The 21322-nt window shown below is 37.4% G+C and overlaps 1 protein-coding gene across 1 annotated transcript in view; it reads right to left on the reverse strand.

Moving 5' to 3' along the window:
• LOC148873573 (oligomeric golgi complex subunit) overlaps positions 1-21322 on the reverse strand; it is a 48134-nt gene that overhangs the window by 12429 nt on the left and 14383 nt on the right. Inside the window, exon 5 of the mRNA XM_088963532.1 lies at positions 6014-6081. Coding sequence (XP_088819658.1) covers positions 6014-6081 — 68 coding nt within the window. The remainder of the gene's footprint in view (positions 1-6013; positions 6082-21322) is intronic.

The following is a 21322-nucleotide window of genomic DNA, read 5'->3' on the forward strand; positions in this document are numbered from 1 at the left end:
TAAAATATGGTACAGACACTTGTAACTGGGCAACCGTTTCAAATCTGTCCTCTTTGGGTTGTTCCCTTTGGAATAAAATTATGGAAGTTGCTCCACTTCTAAATAGAGGACTTACCATAAAGGTGAGTTCAGGTCACAGATGAAATTCTGGAAGGACGGTTGGTGTAGTAGCAGGCCTTTAGCTAAGTCCTTTCCCCAGTTATGCCAGTTTGCACAAAATCAGGATGTAATAGTGACTGAATGCTATGAACTGAGAGGCAACAACACTTCCTGGAACCCTTACTTCAGAAGACAATTTCAAGATTGGAAAATAGACCAAGTGGTAGGGCTGTTTCAGCTGCTGTCTAACCAGTCCTTAAACCAGATGGAAGAAGATACTTGGACTTGGAACTGGTCTGCAGATGGGTTGTCCTCAGTTAACTATTTTGCTAGAAGCTTAACAGTTGGAGACAAAGCTAAGGTTCCTGCTGACAAAATCTGGAATCCGATTCCCCCCTAAAAAGTAGGTTTGGGCTATAGTGTTGGACAAAAGCCTCTCAAAAAAGAACCTGGTCAGAAGAGGGATTCAGATTCAAGACCTGATGTGTGTGATGTGTGGCCAGGAAGTAGAGAACAACAGCCACTTGTCCATCCATTGCCTTGTCTCTGCAGAAATCTGGGGGCATTACCTCTCCTCTGTGAGCTTATATTGGACTATGCCAATGACTGAAGGACCTGTTATGGTGTTGGGAGCTCCAAGTCCTGTCAAGGATGGCAAGAAGTGTTTGGAAGATAGTTCCTGCTGCAGTAATAAGCACTATCTAGGAGGAAAGGAATTGAAGAATTTTTCAAAATTGTTCAATTCAAAGGAAGTCAACTGCTTACTTTCTATTTCTTTTGGCAAGCTAATCTCCTGGACAGCTACAGCAAAAGGTCTTCAAAGCAGGGTGCTTGGAACCCAGCTGGGGTCTAGAAGTTTATTTGAGTTGTAATTCAGTGTTGGGTCTTTGGACCCAGTCTGTTGCTTCCTAAATGGGGCTCCCTGTAAAAAAAAAATCTTTTGTCCCATATAATCCAAGGAATCACTAAAGGAAGCGTCCTCCACACCATTCACCCTTTGGGACAGAGGCCTAACAAATACCAGCCCAACAAGAGCTTGTTTTAAGATTCTGGGAAGCCATACAAATAAGATGTCAAGTGTTGTTGCTCAAATGGTTGGATCATTGTAACATAAAAGCACTTAAATGGTGGGACCATTTCCATTGTTTAAAATGTCCATAAATGTCCTAATATTTCCAAAACATATTTCATTTTTTTATGAGTAATAGTGAAATTTTATTACTTGAGAAACTGATTTAGATTTGTAATTACACACAACACCCCTTGGAAAGGCACAAGCTGCAGCCTCTCCCAATAGCTTATAAGGAAACTAGGAATAAATTACAAAAATCATAGCTGAGCCCAAAACATTCTTCCCTATTTACCCCTTATTTGGCTAATACATCAGCCAAAGCATTTGATGATCTCCCCACCAACTCCAACTGTATAGAAACCAACATATTCCTTGTCATCCAAAAATTTCTTAATTTAATATTTTCATTCTTGTAGCATCATACAGTATCCGCAGTGTTTTTCAACCAGCCCACCACCACCTTGGAATCCCCTTCAATAATTAGCTGCTCTACCCCCAATTGGTTTGCAAATTGCACTCCTTGTACAGCAGCTAGTAGTTCTGCCCTACCAGAATTTCTGAATCCTGGAGGACCTTGTACAGCAGCTAGTAGTTCTCCAGATTCATTCCTCAGAACACCCCCCATTCCAGATAACCTTGGATTGTCCAAGCTACTTCCATCAAAATTCAGCTTCAGTGAGCCTTCAGACAGGGGAAACCACTTTGTAACTACCTTATTATTAATGGAAGAACACCTTGCTACTGCTGACCAGTTTCTCCAAAAGTCATTAATGGAGAATTGATAAAAAATTTCCAAAATCTTTTGTACATGAGGGTGAAGCTTCTTTGGCAACTGTGCATATCCATAGGCACTTTTTTGTACATGAGTTGAGGGCGTCTTGCCCTCCTTTTGATCATTATTCATTGATACAATACTTTTACACAGCTTATCAAAAAAATAAATACATAAATACCATGAAGGTGAAGCTTCTTTGGTGTTGCACTATGGCAACAATCCTTTGGAGCATTTAGCATAAAAAATACATGGATATTTGAGAACAAATGTCAAGAAGCAAACTCCAGTATTTGACTATGCATGGTGTGGGTGGCATACTGGGCAATGACAAGAGAAGAATTTAAAAGGGATTGTGGCTGATTCTATCTTGAGGAGGTGATCTACTATAGCAAGTTTTCCCTCAAAGAAAGGTAGTAGTGAAAGCTTGGAATAGGGTAGAAAAGGGAATGATAAAACTGAAGTTTGACGGGAGTTCCTCTGGCAATCTAGGACAATCAGGATGGGAGTGTTTTTAGATATGAGCACAGAATTCTGATGAGATATGGACCAGGATGTGGGAATTCTTTTAAGGGCAGAACTCTTCAGACTTCTTCAAGGGACAAAATTATCTGTTGATAATGGTTGTAATAGGCTTCTAGTCAAAGGGGGCTGTCAAGTGTTAGTTTGATGGCTTATATTTAGGCTTAATGGGCCATGGGCATTAAGAATTTTTACCAGGAAAGCTAGAGTTTTAGTATCTGATCTAAACTTCTCATTTAGATGGATTCCAAGATCTTGGCCAACAGCTTAGCAAGACTGGGAGCGAACAGCACTGATTAGAATGAGGAATGCCAGGCCCAGGTAACTTTATAATTGCATTCCTTTCAAACTATTGTATCAGCTTTATCATCGTCTTTTATTGTTTGCTGATGGTGTTTATCTTTGATTAACTATCTCTCTATATCCTTTGGAGAATTAGAGATGCACTCATAGTTGTCAAGGCGACGCCTATGCCTAATGATTAGGCAATTTTTAGAGGTCGCCTCGCCTAACGCCTATATGGTGTCCATATTACCATATCATTTTATTGGATGGTTTTATTTTATTAACATACACCCTGTTGTATGTTACACTTTTTTATTAAGATAGTTCTTCTATTAGAATTGTGAGTATGTTACAAGTTTTTTGGGCTCTAAACCAAGACTGAGAAGATAGAGAAGACTGACAGAATAGTTTCCATTGTTTCGACCGAGAGTGAGAAGAGAAGATGAAGACCGACTTGAAAAGAGTTTTTCAGTCTAAGTCATCCAGGACCTCCAGGTAAGTTCTTCTTCTTCTTCTTTAAGTCATCTCATGCTCTTGTATTTTTTTTCTTACATATTTTAAGAAATATTGTAGGAAACAAAACAGGGGCTTCGCCAACGCCCCCTACTCCTTCGAATGGTCCTATTACTCTTATTTTTTAGTTTTTTTAAATACTTTTGTGAACAAGACTGAGACTCTTCTTCTTCTTCTTCATCCCCTTATTTTGGAATGAAACAGGGGCTCTGTCCCCTTATTTTTCTCCTTTTTTCTTGCATTCAACCTTGTTATTGGACTGAAACAGGGTCTCTGCCCCTTAAAAACAGTCCAAATCGTCCTCTTATTCATGGATTTTTATTTTCTTATTTTTTAAAGAAATTCTTTTTTGGGAACAAAACAGAGCCCCCTTATTTTTCTCTCTTCCTTGCTGCATTTCCTTTTTTTTTTTGCCTAGTACAGGTTATTAAACATTGATTTAATATATTTAAATGATGTATTGTCCAAATCGTCCTCTTATTCATGGATTTTTATTTTCTTATTTTTTAAAGAAATTCTTTTTTGGGAACAAAACAGAGCCCCCTTATTTTTCTCTCTTCCTTGCTGCATTTCCTTTTTTTTTTGCCTGGTACAGGTTATTAAACATTGATTTAATGTATTTAAATGATGTATTGTCCAAATCGTCCTCTTATTCATGGATTTTTATTTTCTTATTTTTTAAAGAAATTCTTTTTTGGGAACAAAACAGAGCCCCGTTATTTTTCTCTCTTCCTTGCTGCATTTCCTTTTTTTTTGCCTGGTACAGGTTATTAAACATTGATTTAATATATTTAAATGATGTATTTATGATGGCGTTTTTATGTTTTTATATGAAATTTATAGTTAGTTACTCATTTGAATGGTTTTATTGCTAATAGGTAGTAAACAGGTATGTTGGTTAGTATAAAAAACCAATAAAGCAGCTTACAAGTAGGGATTCTTAGATTTTATGCTTTCAGATTCCATTGCCTAGGCGACCTAGGCGCCTTGACAACTATGGATGTACTTTGTTTTATTTGATCAGAAAAATTCTCATCGTTACTGATAAAAAGGGAGAAGTCCAATAGAAGCACTAGAGGAAGAGGTAGAAGCAAAAGGGGTAAAAAATAGGCATGTTTGGGTTACCACTTGTGAAGTTAGAATATGGATGTTTCCAAGGTTATCAGCTAGCAAGTTCTTTTTGTTTTTGGAGGTGGTTGGATGAACTACTGTTTTCAAGGATCATATGAGGGTGGTGGTGCAAAATTTGAAAGCAAGTCCTTAATCGGGTTTATGTATTATTTTTCATATTGAGAAGGGCTACAAAGCCTGCACATTCTTGTAATCCATTTTTCTTTAATGCATTTTTTTTGTTTTATTATCAAAAAGATCTGACTAGACTAACAAAAATAATAATTACATAATCACTACTATCATTACTTTAATTCAAAGAAAATTCAATAAGTTGATTTTTCCCAAAAATACCACATTCTAATCTTTGCTTTTTTTATTTCCATGAATTTAGCAGCTTATTTTCTCGGTAATAATATATTGGTCCAAAATTATCTTGCAAGCCCTTTAACTGGTCTACGTAAAAGAAATAATAGTCCTTCTCGGTGTTATAACCCTCTCACATCTAAATTTGCTAGATTAATTTTAACATTGTTCTCGCAAACTGTTATTTGACTGAATACCAAAATATGTTCTAAAATGGTGTCAGCTAATTCTAACACCATGCCTTTTAAGAAATGGTGTTGAGAGTCCTTGGAGATTCAACTGCATTTTCAATGAGACTTTGGAAATCAAGTCTAACTTGATCTGTCGTTTTAGATGGATTAGAGCTGAATTGTGTGGCTGATGGTTTGGTCAAATCAGGGGTGGAGAGGGATTTTTTGCATAGTGACTCCTCAATGATTTGTAAATTCTAGGAGGATCCTACTTTTTTTACTGGTTTTGGTCCTCTGTGGTATTTCTGTACATCTTCTCATGTACATCCTTCTTCCCCCTTTGCAATAAAAGTTACCCTTCTCTCAAAAAAAAAAATCATATTAAATATTTTCAATCAAATCCATATGACCATTTGCTGAAAATTGAATTCTTAGTGAAGGTATGAACATTTATACATACCAAATATGAGATTTTTCTCCCATATCGTCGATGTCTAGAAGGAGATGGATCTTCTAGAGATCCTGTATGGAAATATAGCATGGAAAATTGGAAATTGAAGGGTGTATAAAAATTGGCAAGCCCCATATATTATATATAGTACCTTGTCAGGATTACATTAGTAGTTTAGTATTAGCTTATTTTTTATGTTACTTATGATCTATAAGTTTGTCCACTATTTTATGAAAATCTTTTGGCGCTTAGCTTTTGTATGTATCATGGCTTGCACTTTTCCTCCTTATGTCCCCAACCACCTTGCCTCCACCTTTTCCTATAAAAACATTGGCTGAAATGTGGGTCTTTATAGTTGGTTTGGTCATTTTAAAGGAGTGGCAAGCTGTATTGAAAAAGAAGAGTTTTGAGAATGGTCTTTCTGGTTTAGATACTGATTCATGGGTTCTTTATTGTACTGGGCTTTGGTCAATAGTGGTGCATTGCAGGTTAGAGGGTACAATTGCTGCAGTGTTTGCCTGTGGGGTTTACTTTGTCTTTTGTCTTGAGCATGTTCTTTCTATTCATAGTAATATTCATTATATAAGCATAAAGGCTAAAAAGACTTTTACATGTTTGAACATTTCTTTTTTTTGGACATTGAAAAACCTCACCTGCACAGGCGCTCATATGCTCCTTCTTGGTACACGGCCATCATATCCATCAGTTCCAAACCTGCACGCTGTGAAAGAACCCTTCAGTGAAATAATGACAAAGACTAACCAATTTTCTTATTAAATAAGCTTTTCTGTCTATATAATATTTATTAAAAAGAATTAAAGATGAGAATTTCAAATCAAGCATGTTAAGCCAAGCATCACCAGGATACAGATACTTTAGAAGCTATGCAACCAAGATACAAGGACATGACTGGATACAGTGTTGGACACAAAATTTACACAAAAAATTGGAGTATCTACACAACACGGCACCCTTGTACTGGACGACAGTATCATGAACTAGTAGTATATACTAGACCTTTATAATATACTAGGCTATGATTAGGGAACTCAACAAAGTATTTCCTTTTTTATCACTTTTTACTGATTTACTAAATCCAGAAAGCTTGTATAGTTAATAATCGGAAATAATATTTTTCAATTCAATAACCTGATTCATGAAGTATCAAGGCATCTAGGCAATTCTTGTCAGAGTCAGTTCGAAAGTCAGAAAAGAGAGAGAAAGAGAGAGAGAAGAGAGAATAGACGAATGGTGGGTGTGACACCTTCTGTCAGTCAACACCCTAAAAGATATATTTATATTAAGTTGTAAAAGAACAGATCTGCCCTTAATGTACAAGAGAGAGATGGTACAAAGAATAGATATACAGCAAAGAAAAGTAAAAGTACAAAAATAGCCCTATGGCTAGATTTCACTGTCTCTACAATTCTAGGCAATAGTGGGTAGCTTAGTCACCTAATTTCCTAGGTGGGCAACTAAGTGATAAGAATACCATAAAATAAAAAAAAAAAAAAAACTAAGTTTTGCCCAGTTCCCTAGTTTTATATACCATTTATCAAAATAGCAATCTTCATTATTAAAAACATTAAGTTTCCTCTCAAAACATAAAAATCAACATACACCAACTTCAATACTTTCAAAAATAATATTAATATAGGACAGTTATATCAAACTAGCCACTAAAGGTTATAATTTTATATGACAAAACTTAAGATAGAATAAGTAAAAGAGAAAAGGGGCAAGCATGAAAACATTTTTTCATTTAATGTACGAGAAAGATGAAGTACAGGAAAAAGAAAAGAAAAGAAAAAGAAACCTCTTTATATTTTTTCTCTTTCTATGTTTTTCTCTTCTCAAAACCCTTCTATCTTTTAAATTTTAATAGTAAAACTTTAAAACAAAGTATAAATGATATAGAGTATATAATAGAATGCATTAACACATATTAGTAAGGTGTAGCAATAAGAATGATATTATAATAAAGCACCCGTCTTGTCATTTTTGTCACCTTGGCTAGCACCTCGTTGCTATAAACAAGGCATTTAGGCAAAATATTTGATGACTACAAAGTCATAAATGACATAATGGCCATCCATTACCCTTCCAACAGCAACACTGTTTGCTACTTCTCCAAGCATTAACAATATAAAAAAGGACAGCCAGTGCATGAGGCCCCCACCAATGCGGAGTCTAGGGGGAGACAGATGTACGCAGCCTTACCCCTGGCACATACAGAGAAGCTGTTTCCAAGATTTGAATCCTGGTCACCCAGGTCGCAATGGAGCAACCCAACCATTGAACCAAGGCCCATCCTCCCAAGTATAAACGATATGCTTATCCTCTAATATAGTTTAGATAATTTGTGTAGTCTTGCAGTTTTTCCTACATATTTTGTGTGTCATGTGTCCATATCTGTTACTTCTCTCAAAAAAAAAGTCTCTTAGTAGTTAATTCTAATGATAGTAGGATTTTCAATCAGGTGGGAGCTGAAAAAGAGAAGAGTATGGGGAATATTGAAAGATGCTTGTTAGAATGGGCAGGTCTATAGAAAGAGTTCAAGGATAGAAGTAAAAGAGAGCTAATGATTCATTGGGAAAGGATTCTTTTTTGTGGATTTGTGAAACAATTGAATAGTGAATATGATACACATTATACTTTTTGTATAGAGGAATAGGTCTATATACTGATCTATTTTGTACCTATGGTGAGGGACTCCCGCCCTCGTATTCAGCAATATATTGCATTATCTTACCTTTCAAAAAAAATTAATGATATTATAAACCTTTCGTTATTCTAGATACATCAGGTTTCTGTAATCACCTATACCAAATCCTTGTTAGAATGGGCAGGTCTATAGAAAGAGTTCAAGGATAGAAGTAAAAGAGAGCTAATGATTCATTGGAAAGGATTCTTTTTTGTGGATTTGTGAAACAATTGAATAGTGAATATGATACACATTATACTTTTTGTATAGAGGAATAGGTCTATATACTGATCTATTTTGTACCTATGGTGAGGGACTCCCGCCCTCGTTTTCAGCAATATATTGCATTATCTTACCTTTCAAAAAAAATTAATGATATTATAAACCTTTCGTTATTCTAGATACATCAGGTTTCTGTAATCACCTATACCAAATCCTTGCTTAGCCAATAAATGTTCAGGCCACAAAGATGTATTGTTTAAAGATTACTCATGATTTAAAATGCCCATAAATTTCATAGTATTTCCACAACACATTTCCATTTCCATGGGTACCGACACAAAATGTTACTGGAATTGACATATTTCCCAATGAAAGTCACCGGTGCAAGCTTAGGATTGCCAAGAAGACTTGAAGGTATGAGGGTAGATCTCACTTCATCTCAACCAGGGAAGCTTGAGGGAGACTCTGATCTAAATTTTGGGGCGGAAAAGGAGTTGTTGATTGCATTTCCTTAAGCTGCAGTGCCTTGGAAGACAAGCCCTTCATGTCAGAGGAAGGTAACTTTGATTCTTTTTTTAATTTCTGAGTTTGATAAGAGGAACAAGGTTGATAACGAGGTCTCAAAGAATTTGGGGGCTGTTCCTCTCTTCACTGCAGGGACAGACCAAGTCCTAGAGAGCCGATCTCTGATAGAAGTGGAGAAGGGGCAGAAGAGGGTCATAACTCTAGCTTGGCCACAACTGTTCTTTTGGAGGAGTTAGATGAAGGGGGAAAAAACAAAGGTAAAGACCAGGTCAATTTGTGGCCCAAAGTGTATAACAGGAAGAAAGTATACAGAACCGCTGACATAGACTAAGTTTGAAAAGAATCAAGACAAAGTTCCCTCATCAAATGAGGACAGAAGTATTAGTGAGGTAGGTGAGGAGGAAGATTGTTTATATGAGACTCATCAGATGGACAAAACTGATGGCTTAACTAAGGTTGCAGATACTCCAGTGGATGCAAGGAAAGCCTTCGACTTGTTTGTGTTGGGAGGTGAATCTTTCACAAGGAAAATGTTCCAAGAACTTGAGGATAATTACAAACTGCACATAAAGGAAATTCCTACTTCTTAGTAGAAACAAAAGGGAAAAAAAAAAGATAAAAAAAAGAGAATTTTTGTTTCAGCTTCTTCTTGCTTTCAGCAATTTGTTGAGAGTCATCTCTTGAAATGTTAGGGAGTTGAAGGATTTCAGAAGAAGAGAGGTAATTAGGAATGAGTCTAGGCTGGACCTTTTACTCATTCAAGATAGGGATCTTATCTGAGGGTTGTGGGGGGCTTCCAGTTTTGGGTGGGCTGATTGAGAAGTTGAAGGATTGTCAGGGGGTTTGGTGGTGATTTGGGATTCTGAAGTTTGGGCCGAAGTGGGTTTTTTCAAGGTTATTCATTCAGTGCTGGTGGTGTTGGATCATCTGGTATTAGCATTGCAGGCTATTAGTGTCAAATGTGTATGGGCCAACAGGGGAGGGCAGTAAGGAGGAGTTGGAGAAGGGACAATGGGAAATTGGTGTCAAATGTGCTGGCAATTGTTTTTTTCTGTTTTTCTTTTTTGAAAACTAAGAATTAAATTCGAAAGAGAAAGAGAGAAATACAATAAGCAAGGTGATAAGTAATCACCCAAGAGAATGGCAGACACTGAGATATCAACTCAACACTAAAAGAAAACAAAAACAGTCTAGACCTTAAACAAAACAACCTTGTACACCAGAACAGAGGACATCAAAGAAACCCTTTGCCCCTGAGCCAGAAAATCTTCACGCCTCCACCTTGAGCCTTTCCTCCTAACCTTTGTCTTCTTCGTTCCACTTCTCTCCCTCTCCCCTAATAACCACTTTCTTCACTTTCTCTTCTTTTGTTTTCCATTCAAATTCCTCAAAAGCTTTCCTAGAAAAATCCTCCCCTCCCCAGAAGAACAGACAAAGCTTCTTGCCAATCTCTACATTTCTATCCACTTTTCCTCAATTGGCTGAACTCCTTCCCTTGCCGACTTCTCTTCAGAAATCGGATTTAACACTTCCTTGAGAGATGTGGTCCCTGTGGTATATGCCTCCTCACTTTGCTGAGTGTCATCCACTTGAGGTTTGGAGCTATTAAGAATCTGAGACCAACCCACCTCCATCGTTTATAACTGGCTCAGCTTTCTTCCCACCTTTTCTCTTCTAAATTTTTCGAAATTCTTGAACCCTGAGGTTTCTTTGCAATCACATTCTCTACAGTGTCCGACGTCTTCACGTCTATCTTCCTATTTCGACCTAGATCCACCCCTAACCTCCCGATCACCACTTCTTTAATATTAAGAAGATTGGCAGTTGACCTATCTAGCTGATTACAGTCCCTGCCACCCGCAATATTAGATGACCTCCCTTCTTCTCTTACTTCCACCACTCCCCCTGCCTCACCCTCTTCAGCCCCCTCGCAACGTCCTTTTTCCTCCTCCCTCAGCCCAAAACTCACTTCTTTACACCCTTCCCCAACAACCTTCACAGGCTTTTGGCTAGGGTCATAGTCACCTTCCTGAGCCGAAATGGCTTCAATCCCCTTTATCTTCCTCTACTTCTAAGGTCACCTTGGGGTCATCCACCATATGGTCACAAGGAATCTAATCACAACCAACATCAAAAACACTTTGTAGGATCTCTCCTACATCAACTCCCGGGCCTTTGTTTGGAACGATCTTCTTACCATTAGAGTCATATTTCAAAATCTTCCAAACCCAGCTTTCATTCCTCTCTTCTCACTTGTTCCTCAAGTTTCTTCTACTCGGCTTCCTATTCTTTTGACCTTTGAAGCACCAAGAAAATTTCCTGCTAGCCTTTAGACAAGAGACTCTAGAAAACATTCCAAAATTATTTCTTTTTGCTGTCAGGGCATGGGCCCCATTTGGGATTTCAGCCCCCCTCCCTTCCCAAAATGCCCCTTCTTTTTCTAACGTTCAATACTTCCTCGAACCTTTACCTTGCCCCAAGCTTGCTTTCTTTTGGCCCTCCAGATTTGAAAACATGTGGCTAAAACTAGGGCTGCAATCAAATCAGACTCAGATAAGATTCAGCAAAATCCACATCCAATTACTTAAAACCTACATCCGAATCTGATTGGATTTGAAGACCACGGATTCAGATTTAATCCGGCTCCGCTTTAATTTTCTAAAATACTAGAAAAATTAAAATTTTAATTACTTTTCAACTTTTATATATAATAAATTAATATAAATATAACATACTGAATTTATTATATATGTAAATTCATATAAATATAATATATAGAATATATTTTTATAATTTTAAATATAATTACATAAAAATTATATATTAAAAGAAAAAATATTATGATATAGTCGGATTCGGATTAAAATTGGATAGGGTGGGGTCAAATCCAAATCCAATCTGAGACCCTAATCAACTTTGAGTGGCATGCTAGAGAAAGGGAATTGTTGGAACCCCTGGAGAGGCTTTTTGAGATTCAGGAAATAAAGGAGGCAGTTTTCTCTATGGAAAAATCAAAAGCCCCGGGCCCAGATGGTTTCACTATGGCTTTTTATCAAGATTGTTGGGATATTTTAGGTAATGATTTGGTGGAGATTTTCATGGAGTTCTTTCAGAGAGGAAAAATAAACTTGGGTGCAAACACTACTTTCATAGCCTTGATCCTCAAGAAAATGCCTGCAAATCAGCCTAAGGACTTTAGACCTATAAACTTGTTTGGGAATTTGTATAAAATCATCTCTAAAGTTCTTGCCCTAAGAATCAAGAAAGTTCTCCCCTCATTAATCTCTTTGAACCAAGGGACCTTTGTGGAAGGGAGACAAATCATCGATCAGATCTTAATAGTTAATGAATGTGTGGATTACAAAAAAAAAAAAAAGAAAAGAAAAAAAGAAAAGAAAAGAAAAGGAGAGATCGGTCTAATTTGTAAGCTTGACCTGCGCCCTTGGCTGGGTGCCTCACCCAAACACCTTGACTTTTAGCAACTAGGCGCTTGCATAGGCGACTAAGCATCCGCCTAGGCGACAAAAATGACAAGGTGGGCGCCATAGTTGTCAAGAGCAACGCCTAGGCGACAAGGCGCCCATTGAGGCTCGCTCACCTAATTGCCAAGCAATTTTGTTCTATGTATTATAAAATACTTTTTTATTCTTTATTTTTTGACATTATAATTATAAAATAGGCACTACCAAACTAAAATATTCACTTTGTGTGTTTACATACTAATTTCTTTTTATTATTTTCTTATTTGTTAGGGTATAAACATTGCCACTACTACTACACATTTTCTTTTCTTCTTTTCCTATAACAAAAATAAGGGTTCAGCCCCTATATCTTTTGAATTTCCTTTTCCTTCTTTTCTTCTCATGAATTTGTTGATTTTCTATACTTTAACATGAACTCTAAACTTTTCTTATGAAAATTATGAATAGTTATTAAGGAAATATGGTTATGGTACCTACGGAACTACCCTAAGATCTATATTTTCTACATAAAAAAATCCGTCGCCTAGGCGACTAGGGGCCCCCTTGTCGCCTAGCCTCGCCTTGGCAACTTGAAAACTATGGCATGCGCCTTTTATAATATCATTTATATTGTTGTATCTTATTGGTGTATGTGTTAATACATTTTATTATATGCTATATATATCAATTATACTTTGTTTTAATGTTTTACTATTGAAATTTAAAAGATCAAAGGGTTTTCAGAAGAGAAAAAGAAAGAAAGAAAGAAAGAAAAGAAAGAGGAAAGAAAGCATAGAATAATAAAGTTATTTTTTTATTCTCTCTCTCTCTCTCTCTCTCTAATTAAATAAAGCAGAAACTCCATCCTTGTTTTTTGATAATTTTCTTTTCTATTTTACTTTCCATCTTGAATATTTATCATATAAAGTTGATAACCATCTTTAACTGCTAATTAATATGAATTTTCTCTAGTAAATACTTATTATAGTAGTATTATTTTTTAAAATAATGAAATTAATATATGTAAAAGATTTTTAATTTTTAGAAGTGATGATTTGCCACATTTTTAGAGGAAATTTAATGTTAATAATAAAGAGAATTGCTATTTTTCAATTAACATACATGTTGAATGGTATATAAAACTAGGAAACTAGCCAAAAGTCAGTTCACCCCAGTGTCGCTCAGAATCGCCTAAACGCATTGAAAACTATGAAGGGGCCTTGGACAAGGAGACTCATAGTCACCTTTCTTATTCACCTTAGTAGTGGATGTTCTAAGTGTCTTGATTTCTCTAGGGATGATTCAAGGAACCTAATCAAAGGTTGGAGAGTTGGGAGGCAACAAGTGGTTGCCACTCATTTACATTTTTCTTTTTTCTGATCAGAAACTCTGAAATTATTTCATTAAATAGAAAAATTATGGATGCAAAATGAAGTTGTGAAAGAGACCAGTTTTATTAAGCTGACCCAAACCAGAATTACAAATGAGCCCAAAACATATGTGTTCTTTGAACCCCTTGCTTAGCTAAGCTATCTACCAAACTGTTGGCAGATCTCCTCACCCATTCACATGGATTGACATGTCCCTTGACAGCCATTTAAATCTCCTGAATTCATTCCTCAACTACCATGTCACCCCTTCCCACTTCTATAACCACTTTATCACAGTTTTTGAATCTCCCTCAATGATGAGTCTATTAATACCCAACTCTTTAGCCTTCTCAACCCCATATGCTGCAGCTAGAAACTTTGATCTTGCCACATCACCCTACTCCAAAAGACCGGAGTACAGAGCAATAATATTTCCATCTTCATCTCTAATGCCCCCCCCCCAATGCTTGAGGGGCCTGGATTATCCACACAACTCCCATCAAAGTTCAGCTTCTTCCATCCATCTATCGAGGAGACCCATAGTTTTCAAGGTGCCAAGGCGAGGCTAGGCGACAGGGGGGCACCTTGTCGCCTAGGAGATGAATTTTTTTTTTAAGTAAAACCATATATCCTAGGGTAGTTCCCTAGGCTCCATAACCATCTTTCCTTGATAACATAGTTTTCAAGACGCCAAGGCGAGGCTAGGCGACAGGGGGACACCTTGTCGCCTAAGCGATGGATTTTTTTAAGTAAAACCCTAGATCCTAGGGTAGTTCCCTAGGTTCCATAACCATCTTTCCTTAATAATTATTCATAATTTTCATAAGAAAAGTATAAACTTCATGTTTACTCTAGAAAATCAACATTTTATGAGAAGAAAAAGAGCAAAGTAAAGAAAATTCAAAACAGATAGGGGCTGAACCCCTACTTTTGTTATAGGAATGAAGAAAAGAAAAGATGGAAGAAGAAGAAGAAGACACGGAAGAAGAAAATGTGTTGATTAGACAATTTTAAGTTCTTCCCTTGCTTATAAGTTCGAGTTTTGAAAATTTTGAGGGCTCAATCAAGGATCAAAATTTCGATACGATACACCCTGTATCGGGTGTATTGTATTGTATCTTTGGGGTCCCGATACCTATTTACAAGTGTTTTCAAGGACCCATTTTTTAATTAATATATATATTTAAAAATGAAATTGAAAACCAAAGAAATAAAAAAATAGGGGGAGTATTGTTATAAGTACCGATACACCTCTACCAATACACAAAGGTGTATCGGTACTATGAACCAAGGGTTCAATACAACAGTTAGCAATGTTTGCATTGATTAAACCCTAACAAAATAAGAAAATAATAAAAAGAAATTAGTATATAAACACATAAAATGAATATTCTAGTTTAATAATGTCTATTTTATAATTATAATGTAAAAAAATAAAAAATCTAAAAGTATTTTATAACCCAGTGCACAAAACTGCTAGGTGACTGGGCGAGGCGAGCCTCCAAGGGTGCCTTGTCGCCTTGACAACTATGCTTAATAATTATCCATAATTTTCATAAGAGAAATATAAATTTCATGTTTTACTCTAGAAGATGAACATTTTATGAGAAGAAAAAGAACAAAGAAAATAAAAAAAAGGGGCTGAACCCCTACTTTTGTTATAGGAAAAGAATAAAAGAAAAAGTGGAAGAAGAAGAAGAAGAAGAAGATTGAGAAGAAGAGAATGTGTTGATTAGACAAAATTTTAAGTTCTTTCCTTGCTTAGTGGTTCAGGTTTTGAAATCTTTGAGGGTTCAATCAAGGATCAAAATGTGTTGTTTTCGGGGACCCATTTTTTTAAATAATATACATACATACATACATACATACATACATACATACATACAAATAAGTACCGATACACCTATGCCAATACATAGAAGTGTACCGATACTTTGAACCATGGGTTCAATACAGCAGTTAGCAATGTTTGTGTTGATTAAACCCTAACAAATAAGAAAATAATAAAAAAAATAGTATAATAAAACACAAAATGAACATTCTAGTTTAATAATGTCTATTTTATAATTATAATGTCAAAAAAATAAAAATATAAAAGTATTTTATAACACAGTGCACAAAACTGCTTGGCGACTAGGTGAGGCAAGCATCCAAAGGTGCCTTGTCACCTAGGCATCGCCTTGACAACTATGGGGAGACCATTCCTCAACAAATTGCTGTCTTGTAGACGAAGAGGCTGCAATAACACCCCAAACCCTAAAAAAAAGTCTTCGACCTTAAAATCTTAAAACATCTTCAAGCTTTTTGCCCAGTGTGCCACCCTTCGAAAATTCTTGCATTTCTTTCCTCCCAAACAGTCCAAAGTAGTGCCGCTCTAGTACACCTCCACATGATCCTACTCATCCTTTTAGTGCGACCGATACCATTTGGGCTGAACAAGCCATCCAATCTATTAGGAGAGGACCACATACAACTAAAAATGGAAGCAAACCAATTCCAAATAAAGCTAACAAAAGGACAAGATACCAGAAGGTGGAAAGCAGTTTCATCCTTGACCATTAAAGGATGAGAGGAGGAGGTGGCTACCAATGAGTGTAGGAAGGATTTACAAGAAAACAACCCGTCAGAATTAGGGCCCCAAATCCTAGAATCCAGTCCATCTTCCCCCAATAGCACTGAATTCAGCAAACCTAACAGCTCGGACACTACGAGAAGTTCAAGCTCTCTAAGGTTTCTGTTAAAGCCAAAGTTCCAATTCAATCCTGGAAGGTGAGAAGGTTGACTTAGGAAATCACAAATAGGCCTACCCTTGAACCTAGAAAGATCAAAAGGAGAAGGAAATCTTTCCCAGAGGGGTATCCCCAATCCACACATCCTCCCAAAATCTGATTTTGCTACCAGAAGACAGGTCATACCTGATGTGATTTAGAAAGGCAGGGAGAAAATCATGGATAGCCTTCCAAGGAGAAGCCATGGTAGCTCTATTAAGACATCCAACATCCCATCCATTGGTTGACATGACATGAATGCTTGCAACAACTTTGTTCCATAATTTCTCATTTTCGTTGGGAAACCTCCAAAGCCATTTGCTGAGCAAAGCCTAATTCTTCAACCTAACATTATCAATTCCCAAACTCCCTTCTTCCTTCAACTTCACCACCTTTTCCCATTTAACCAAATGATCTTACTTTTTTTTTCCCAGGCTCCCAAAGAAAATCCCTCATGGCTTTTTCAATTTTTCTCACTATTCCTTGTGGCATCTTGAACACTGACATGTAGTACACTGGAAGATTTGCTAGGATAGACTTAATAAGAGTTATTCTCCCCCCCATCAAGATATAGTTCCTTCTCCACTCTGTCAATCATTTCTCGACTCTTTCCACCACTGGAGACTAAAAACAAGCAGATCTCAGGTTATCTCCTAGGGCTAAGCCTAAGTATTTCATCAGCCACTCTCCCTTCTCGCAACCTAAGTAATCTGCCAAAAACCTCAACTCATCCTCTTCAATGTTGGTTCCAACCAATAAGCTCTTTAACCAATTAATCCCCAAATTAGACATCCTCTCCAAGAGTTTCACAACCAACCTCAAGTTTTCCACCCCCTTCCTACAATCTCCATCAAAAAAAAAAAAAAACCAGAATGTCATTTGCAAACTACAAGTGACCAAAATATTATCTCTCCTCACTGACCACCCTCTAAAAAGCTGCAAGAAATTTGCTCAAGAAATGTCACCCTACCTAATTTGAGATTGGTAGTGATATCATACTTTTTTGTGAAGGGGGACCAGAGGAGATGGATAATTTGAGATTGGTAGTGACACTTTTTGAGAGAGCCTCCAATTTGAAAATTAATTGGAATAAGAGTTGTGTTGCGGGAGTAAACAAGCGAGACGATGAGGTTCTTTTGGTAGCTAGGTCATTAGGTTGCAAGGTAAGTGGTTGGGCTTTGGTGTACTTAGGTTTGCCCTTGGGGGGAAATCTAAGATCAGAAAGTTTTTGGTACCCAATCTTGGAAAGATTCACCAAGAAGCTAAAAGGGTGGAAGAGAAAATATATCTCGCTAGGGGGAAGAATCACATTAATCAAGTCCACTTTGGCCAACCTCCCAATGTATTTCTTGTCTACCTTTAAATTGCCTGCCAAGGTTGCCAATAAGATAGAAAAGCTGATGAAAGATTTTCTATGGGAACCGGGAGACTCAAAAAAGGAACTTGTAGTGAAGTGGGAAATAATTTCTAAGAAAAAGGAATTCGGGGGTCTAGGCATTGGTAATATTAGATATTAGCTTAAGAAATGTAGCACTGTTAGGAAAATGGTTGTGGAGATTTCCCCTAGAGCAAGACAGTTTGTGGCACTTGGTGGTAGAATGTATTCACAAGATGGCAGCTAATGGATGGGATGTTGGAAAGCCATTGTTGGAGTCTTGCCTTCTTCCTTTCGGCCTTTCATTAGATTTGATGTATGCTCAGGTAACAAAATTCTGTTTTGGGAGGATTTTTGGGTTGGGAACACCCCCCTTAAGGATAGATTCCCGGTAATGTATTATCTTTCCCTATATAAATTCAAAGCCATTTCATCGTTCCGTGTATCTGAGGGGACATGGAACTTGGGTTTGAGAAGAGGGTTAAGGGATTCAGAATTGGCTTGTGCAAATGAATTGTTCACTTTGTTGAGTTCAGCTTTCCTAGATCCTTCTTGCTCAGACAACAGAATTTGGATAAAATCCTCCTTAGGGTTATTCTCTTGCTCCTCTTTTTAATGGCCTAATTCAGCATTTTGTTGCACCTTTTTTACCTGCTAAAGAAGTGAGGTGTACTCCTATTCCACCAAAGGTTAGAGTTTTTTGTTGGGAAGTGGATCTACAAAAGATCAACACTATAGATGTACTTCAGGCTTACACGATGGAAAAATGTGAACTGGTTTAGTGATCGATGGAAATTGGGACCAATTGATTTTGAAAATTTACACCGACCATGTTTTGTTGTCTAAGGTGTAAATTAAAAAGCTACTTGATTAAAGGTGAACAAACTGGGTCTCGACGAAAAATGCACCAGAGACAGAAGTTGGGTCTCGATGGAAAACTAGGTCTCAACGGAAAATGCATCGGAGACAAACGTTGGGTCTCGATGGAAAACGTACAAGAGACAGTGAGACCCAATGCATCAGAGACGAAAGTTGGGTCTCGACGGAAAACGCACCAGAGACAGAAGTTGGGTCTCAACAGAAAACGTACCAGAGACAGAAGTTGGGTCTCGACGGAAAACGCACCAGAGACAGTGAGACCCAACGCGCCAAAGATAGAAGTTTTTCACATAAAAACTAGGTCTCGATGGAGCAACAGCCGCTGCTTTCACCGCTCATCAATGCTTACTACCGGGCATAAGCATTGGATGACCCCATCCAAGCAATGCTTACACAGTGAATCTTATCGCTGTGTAAGCAATGCTTCAATGCTTATGCAGTGAATCTTATCATCAACTGATTTACTTAGAAGAAGACGGAGTTCTATAGATGTTTACTCTCCCATCTCCTCTGTAGTTCAAGAAATTTGGTCTCCACCACCTCTGTCCACGGTGAAATTAAATTTGGATGGAAGTTCCTTAGGTAATCCAGGACCATCAGAAGTTGGGGGTGTTACCATAAATGCAGAAGGAAGAGTTTGGAACCTTTACTTGGGCCTGATTGGGGTGGGAGACTCCTTAAGGACAGATGTCTTGGCTTTACTCCAATGCCCAAGATTGGCAAAACAATGGCGAATGAAGCACTTAGAAATGGAAGGAGACTCCAAGCTGGTAATAGGGTGGATGCAATCTAGAAACCTGGGAGTGTGGCATCTTAAGCAGCCTCTAAGAGAGATCGTAAACTTAGCAAGGGAGAATGGGGTGCAATTTAAGTGGGTAAGAAGGTCAGCAAATGGAATCACTGATGCTTTAGCTAAGCAAGGAGTAAATAGGGAGGCTTTGTTTTGGGCTTGTTCATAAGGTTTTTATTTTGGGTTTCTCCACCCATCCTATGGGTGGTGTCATCTTTATTTAAATTCATCAATGAAAGTTACCATTTCCTATCAAAAAAATGTAGACTGCAACATCTGAATCCGACCTGATTACATAAATACGTCATCCGAATCTGAGATAATCAGATCAAAAGTCAGATCGGGCCTCGGATTTTCAGGTATCACTGGCAGGCCTAGCTAAAGCACCCTCCTTTTGTGGATTTTGTTGAGGAGTGGAGATGGTCTAACTTTGAAGGAAAGGCAGGATATATTCTAAAGTGAAGACCTAAAAGTATGGAGTAGGGAGGTACTTGGGAACATTTCAATTCAAAAAGCAAAACCTCTTAGGAAAATGGCAGAGTCGGAGAGGCTAGAGGAAAGGGATGTTCTTTCAAGGGAAGGCAAAAGGGAGAAAGAAATTGTGAGGGGAATTAATGGAGGTAATCCATAGGGAGGAAGTTATGTGGTGGCAGAAATCAAGGGCCTTATGGCTAAAAGAGGGAGATAAGAATACATCCTTCTTTCATGCTTTAACTAGGGATAGGAGAAGAAGAAATTTCATCTTTAGGTTGGAGGAGGAAAATAGAGTCATTGAAGACCCAAAAGAAGTGGTGGATGAAATCAGGACTTTCTACATTAATTTGTATAACGCAGCCCCAAATAGAAAGATTTTCTTGGGAGATTTAGAACTTGGAAGAATTGGGGAGGGTTTAAGAGATTGATTGGAGAGAGAATTTGATGAGGCAGAAGTTTGGGAAGCAGCAAGTATCTTAAAGGGTGATAAGGCCCTAGGGCCTAATGGTTTTAATCTTTCTTTCTCCAAGAATTATTGGCATGTCTTAAAAGAGGATGTAATGCGGGTGTTGAATGAATTCTGGTAGGAAAAGTTGATGAGGAGTGCAAATGCAACTTTCATTTCATTAATTCTGAAAGTGGAGGGTGCTTCTAGAGTAAAAGACTTTAGACCAATTAGCTTGATTTCAAGTCCTTATAAAATTATAGCTAAGGTGCTATGTAGAAGACTAAGATCAGTTTTGCATGAAATTGTGGACCCAACCCAAATAGCTTTTGTGGAAGGTAGACAGATTCTAGATGTGGTGATGATACAAGTGAATGTGTTGATTCAAGATTAAAAAGTGGCCAGGAAGGTTTGATCTGCAAGCTTGACATTGAGAAAGCTTATGACCATGTAGAGTGGGATTTCTTGGAAGAAGTCTTGTCTAGAATGGGTTTTGGGGAAAGGTGGAGAAATTGGATGTTTGCTTGCATCTCCTTGGTTTCTTTCTCAGTCCTTGTTAATGGAACATCTACACCTTTCTTTCAAGCTTCAAGGGGTCTAAGACAAGGTGACCCTCTATCTCCTTTGTTGTTTGTTTTAGTAGCAGAACTTTTATGTCGGTTATTATGTAAAGGAGCAAAAGTTGGGAACGTTTGAAGGATTTAAAGCAAGAAGAAATGAAGTTCACATTACTCATGTCCAATTTGCTGATGACACTTTGATATTTTTGGATGTTTCAATTGTGTAAGTGCTGAACTTAAGAGTGATCATAATTCATAAGGTTATTGGAAATGTTGGCAGAGCAAAAGATCAACTTGAATAAAAGTATGATGATTTGGGAAATATCTCTGAGTCTCTATTGGAAGAGTGTGCAGCTACTTGGGTTGCTTGGGGGGGGGGGGAGTTCCCT

The sequence above is a fragment of the Nelumbo lutea genome, chromosome 1, assembly GCF_056320005.1.
Source record: "Nelumbo lutea isolate HS-2025 chromosome 1, American lotus-T2T, whole genome shotgun sequence".
NCBI classification, from domain to species: Eukaryota; Viridiplantae; Streptophyta; class Magnoliopsida; order Proteales; family Nelumbonaceae; genus Nelumbo; species Nelumbo lutea.